Raw genomic sequence first — 6,000 nt, forward strand, 5'->3', positions numbered from 1 at the left:
TCCTAAAACCTTAGGTATCTAACATTCGTAATGGTCTGCAATTAAGGAAACAGGGCTCAAGTATCATATCCTATTACTATTGCTAGAACTTGGGAAAATGTTTCCTCAGGAATGTTTAACACTTAAGACAACTCTCTGGTCTGCATTTGAGCGGGAAGGGGCTGATAAAATAGTACAAGCTGAGAAGAATTAAATATATGCAGTGTCTGTAGCATTGTACAGGTGTTTTGCCCCAGTAGGTAGATGGATCTATATAGGAGTGATGAGGAGCCTGTGGTATCTCAGTAAAGGACAGATGTAATATGGGCCAGGTACAGCTGTAATCTCAACACTTTGATAGGCCAAGGCAGGAGGATCACTTGAGCACAGGAGCTCAAGACCAGCCTGAGCAACTTAGCGAGATTCTATCTCTACAGAAAAAAAAGACAAATGTTTTTAATTAACTGGATATGGTAGTGGGCACCTTTAGTCCCAGCTACTTGGGAGGCTGAGGCAGGATTGCTTGAGCCCAGGAGTTTGAAGTTGTGGTTTGAGCTATAATGGCACCAATTTGAAAGTATGCAGGCAAAATAAAATACATCTGTGAGCCAGATTTGACCTGTCAGCTACCAGTTTGCAACCTGCTGGGTTATAGAATTTCCTTTCTTTGTATAATTCACAGGAGAATAGAGGGAGGGTATTTTTGCACTGGTGTTACAGGTGTGAGCCACTGTGCCCTGGTGGATTGTTTTTCTTACCCTAAGACCTGTCTGCTCCTAGTTCTGAGTTGGCTTACCCTCAGGGAGGTGTCAAGCGTTGGAAGCAAAGACCCAATTTGTCCCCTACCTCTTCTGTGGTTTTGAGGAAAGAATTTCCTGTGGTTTTAGGACAAGCAGCTCCTCTCCCACCCTAAAGGAGGCCTGGGTGGAAGCAAGTGTCTGGGGATGGGGTGGGGTGGTGCAGTGGTGGCTGCTCTGCTGAGGGTGGAGGTGGAAAGTTGGGGGACTCAGATCTCTCTTGCCTGCTCTATCTCTCAGACCAAGAACCAAGGCACCATGTCTTGTGGTTGCTGAGCAAGGATGCTGCCCCTGAAGTCCCTTGGCTAGCACCGTTCCCACTCATGTTGGGAGGTTTGGGCTCTGAGTGGCAAAATTAAGGACAGCTCATCTTTAGAGATCATAAAGCAAGATGCTGCCAAGCTCCGTTCCCTTGCTGTTCTCTTTTCCTGGCATCCTATTTCCAGGATTTTCCCATGGCAGGCCCCCAAATGTCACCTCCTCAGAGGGGCCTTCCGTTGACAGAAATTAATTCCCCTGCCATCTTCACCTCCACACAATCCCATCACCTGCTTTATTGTCTTAGAGCATTTACCACTCTATGAGAAGGTGTTTCTGTCTTTCCCGGGAGTGTCAGTCCCGTGCCTCCTCTGGTTCCAGAATTCCCCCGACCGGCGGAATCCACTTAGCCAAGCGCTCACATCCTGCGCCAAAGGGTCAGGCGCCCCCAGTGCTCCAACCCTCAAGCAGACGCCCCCGCTGCGCCGGCGCCCTGGGCTCCCCCTAGCGGCGAAGGGACGCCATTGCTCCTCGTCGGCCACAAACACCACACACCGATTGTATTGGAGCAGAGTCCGCTTTACTCCTGAGGGCTGAAGCAGACAGTGTGGCCTGAGTTGAGGGAGCGTGACCAGAGGTGGGCGGAGCCTGGGCCCCGGAGCTGGCTAGAGGGCGGGACAAGTCCGGGGAGAGACTCTGAAGTGCTGGGCAGAGGATGAATGGGCGTGTTCCAGAACCGGGGGTGGGGTATCGATGAACCAAACGGGGTGGGCAGGGAGGTGTCAAGAGACCACCCCGTTGGGCTCCAAGTCGGTGAGATTGCCACGCAGATCTTGCTCCTCCTCGAAAGCCTTGAACAGTGAGTTGAAGTTGCCGGCTCCAAAACCCTGGAAAGGGAGAGAGGAAGTGAGCTAGGGACCCCGAAAGAGCGCTGTGCTACCTGCACTCGGGGGGCTCGCTAGGGACAGGCTGCACCTGGTGGTTGCGGCGTTGGATGACTTCCAGGAAGAGCGTGGGCCGGTCCTGCATAGGTTTGGTGAAGATCTGCAGGAGGTAGCCTTTCTCGTCGTAGTCCACCAGGATTTTCAGCTCCTAGGCAGTAGACAGGGCGCTCTGCTGAGGGAGGCTGACCCACCCTTCTAGCCTGGCATGGTGGGATCCTTAGAAAGTCCATAGAGAGGCTTGGCGCCTGTGGCTCAAGTGGCTAAGGCGCCAGTCACATACACCTAAGGAGGCGGGTTTGAATCCAGCTCCGGCGGCCAAACAACAATGACGGCTGGAACCAAAAAATAGCTGAGTGTTGTGGCGGGCGCCTGTGGTCCCAGCTACTTGGGAGGCTGAGGCAGGAGACTCGCTTGAGCCCAGGAGTTGGAAGTTGCTGTGCGCTGTGATGGCACAGCACTCTACCCAGAGGGACAGCTTGAGGCTCTGTCTCAAAAAAAAAAAAAGGAATTGCCTTGGCTGTGTGAGGTTTTTTCTGGTTCCATACAAAAAGAAGAATGTTTTTTTCCCAATCTTAAAAGTACCCCTATGGACTTTTGTGTTTTTTTTTTTTTGAGACCGAGCCTCAAGCTGTCCCCCTGGGTAGAGTGCTGCGGCATCACAGCGAGTCTCCTGCCTCAGCCTCCCAAGTAGCCGGGACCACAGGTGCCCGCCACAATGCCCGGCTATTTTTTGGTTTCAGCCATCATTGTTGTTTTGGCGGGCCTGGGCTGGATTCGAACTCGCCACCTTAGGTGTATGTGGCTGGCACCTTAGCCACTTGAGCCACAGGCGCCAAGCCAGCCAAGGCAATTCTTAGTAATAAAAATGGGGAACATTAGCCTATCAGACTTTAGGCTGTACTAAAAGGCCATAATGATTAAAACAGCATGGTATTGGCACAAAAATAGAGACAGAGACGTCTGGAACCAAATAGAAAACCATGAAATGAAACTAACTTCTCACAGCCACCTAATCTTTGATAAACCAAACAAGAACATACAGTGGGGGAAAGAATCCCTATTCAATAAATGGTGCTGGGTGAACTGGATAACTACATGTAAAGGTGAACTGGATAACTACATGTAAAAGACTGAAACTGGACCCGCACCTTTCTCCACTCACTAAAATTGATTCAAGATGGATAAAAGATCTAAATCTGAGGCATGAAACAATAAAAATCCTGGAAGAAACTGTGGGGAAAACACTTGACGTTATCAGACTGGGGAAAGACTTCATGAAGAAGACTTCAGTGGCAATTACAACAACAACAAACTAAACAAATGGGACTTCATTAAATTGAATAGCTTCTTCTTTTTTATCATCTTTTTTTTTTAAAGACAGAGTCTCACTTGGTTGCCCTTGGTAGAGTGTTGTGGCATCATAGTTCACAGCAACCTCAAACTCTTGGAATCAAGCAATTCTCTTGCCTCAGCCTCCCAAGTATCTGGGTCTACAGGCACCTGTCACAATGCTCATTTTTTTTTTTTTTTTTTTTTTTTTTTTTAGAGACGGAGACTTGCTCTTGCTCATTTTGGTCTCGAATCTGTGAGCTCAGGCAATCCACCTGTCTCGGCTTCCCAAAGTGCTAAATTGAATAGCTTCTGTACAGCTAAGGAGACAACAACCAAAGCAAATAGACAACCATCAGAATGGGAAAAGGTATTTGCATATTATGAATCAGTCAAAAGCTTGATAACTAAGATCTACAGCAAACTGAAATTACTCAACATAAAAAAAAGCCAACAGGGCAGCGCCTGTGGGTCAGTGGGTAGGGCACCCGCCTCATATATCTAGGGTTGCTGGTTCAAACCCAGCCCTGGCCAAACTGCAACAAAAAATAGCCGTGCGTTGTGGCAGGCAGCTATAGTCCCAGCTACTTGGGAGGCTGAGGCAAGAGAATCGCCTAAGCCCAGGAGTTGGAGGTTGCTGTGGGTTGTGACGCCACGGCACTCTACCGAGGATGACATAGTGAGTCTCTGTCTCAAAAAAAAAAAAAGAAGAAAAAAACAATTCTCATCATCCTTAATTATCAGAGAAATGCAAATCAAAACCACCCTAAGATATCACTTAACCCCATTGAGAATGGCCCACATCACAAAGTCTCAAAGCTGCAGATGCTGGCGTGGATGTGGAGAGAGGGGAACACTTTTACACTGCTGGTGGGACTGCAAACTAATACAACCTCTTTGGAAGGAAGTATGGAGAATCCTCAAAGAGGATCCTCAAACTAGACCACCCACTTGGTCCTGCAATACCATTACTGGGCATCTACCCAGAAGAAAAAAAACATCCTTTTATTATAAAGACATTTGCACTAGACTGTTGATGGCAGCTCAATTTACAATCGCCAAAATGTAGAAACAGCCTAAATGCCCACCAACCCAGGAATGGATTAACAAGCTGTGGTACATGTATATCATGGAATACTATTCAGCCACTAAAAAAGATGGAGACTTTACATCTTTTGTGTTAACCTGGGTGTAGGGTGACACCTGTGGCTCAAAGGAGTAGGGCACCAGCCCCATATGCCAGAGGTGGCAGGTTCAAACCCAGCCCTGGCCAAAATTGAAAAAAAAAAGATTTGGCATTTAACCTGGGTGTAGTTGAAACACATTCTTCTTAGGAAAGCATCACAAGAATAGAGAAGCAATAATCCAACGTACTCAGTTCTGATATGAGGACACTTGACAACTTAGTACATGGGGTGAGGTGGAGGAATGGGGAAGTGGAGAGAGGGAAGGAGGGAGGGGCTGGGGGTCACAGTGTGGGACACATCTTTTGGAGGTGGGATATAATTATAAGAGGGACTTTACCTAACAAATTGCAATCAGTGTAACCGGTTCTCTGTACCCTCAATGAATCCCCAACAATAAAAAAAAACACGCAGCTGGGCGCCGTGGCTCACGCCTGTAATCCTAGCACTATCGGGGCGGTACCTGTGGCTCAGTGAGTAGGGCGCTGGCTCCATATATTGAGGGTGGTGGGTTTGAACCCAGCCCCAGTCAAACTGCAACAAAAAATAGCCAGGCAGTGTGGCGGGCGCCTGTAGTCCCAGCTGCTTGGGAGGCTGAGGTAAGAGAATCGCCTAAGCCCAGGTGCTGGAGGTTGCTGTGAGCTGTGATGCCATGGCACTCTACTAAGGATGACAAAGTGAGACTCTGGCTCATAAAATAAAATAAAAAATAAAAAATAAAATCCTAGCACTATGCGAGGCCGAGGTGGGTGGATTGCCTGAGTTCACAGTTTGGAGACCAGCCTGAGCAAGAGTGAGATTCCGTCTCTAAAGATAGCTGGGTGTTGTAGCAGGTGCCTGTAGTCCCATGGGAGGCTGAGGCAAGAGAATCACTTGAACCCAAGAGTTTGAGGTTGCTGTGAGCTGTGATGCCAGGGCACTCTACTAGAGTGACAAGTGAGACTCTGTCTCAAAAAAATTAAATAAATAAAAGAAGTCCATAGGGGTTCCTCTCCCCACCAAAGCCAGGAAAAGACCCCTTTCCCTAGCAGTTCTGGCCACTTACAAATATATCCCCAAATTGTCCCATTACTACTCCTCTGCCACAGTCCCTATTTAAGCCATTGTCAAGACTGCTCCCTGCTTCCCTCTTGCTTCCTTACAATCTGTCCTCCCTACAAACATCAGCGAGATCATTTAAAAGACCAGATCATGTCTCTCCCTTGTTATCGGAAGGGAGTAGCTATCAGAACTCTCATATGTTGCTGGGGGAAAAGTAAAATGGTGCAAAAACTTTGGAAAACAGTCTGGGATTTGTGTGTGTGTGTGTGCTGTGACTTGGATACAATGGAATTTTTTTGAAATGTTAAACATGGGCTCAGCACCTGTGGCTCAAGTGGCTAAGGTGCCAGCCACATACACCTAAGGTGGCAAGTTCGAATCCTGCCCAGGCCCACCAAACAACAATGATGGCTGCAACCAAAAAATAGCCGGGCGTTGTGGCGGGCGCCTGTGGTCCCAGCTACTTGG

General features: G+C 48.2%; 1 protein-coding gene across 1 annotated transcript in view; it reads right to left on the reverse strand.

Moving 5' to 3' along the window:
• Positions 1 to 1,592: 1,592 nt before the first annotated feature.
• HPD (4-hydroxyphenylpyruvate dioxygenase) overlaps positions 1,593 to 6,000 on the reverse strand; it is a 15,611-nt gene continuing 11,203 nt past the window's right edge. Inside the window, exons 13-14 of the mRNA XM_012809049.2 lie at positions 2,010 to 2,126; positions 1,593 to 1,921 (exon numbers count right to left, since the gene is read on the reverse strand). Coding sequence (XP_012664503.1) covers positions 1,817 to 1,921; positions 2,010 to 2,126 — 222 coding nt within the window. The 3' untranslated portion in view covers positions 1,593 to 1,816. The remainder of the gene's footprint in view (positions 1,922 to 2,009; positions 2,127 to 6,000) is intronic.

This window comes from Otolemur garnettii, unplaced genomic scaffold (assembly GCF_000181295.1).
Source record: "Otolemur garnettii isolate 467f Iridium unplaced genomic scaffold, OtoGar3 scaffold00099, whole genome shotgun sequence".
Taxonomy (NCBI): Eukaryota; Metazoa; Chordata; class Mammalia; order Primates; family Galagidae; genus Otolemur; species Otolemur garnettii.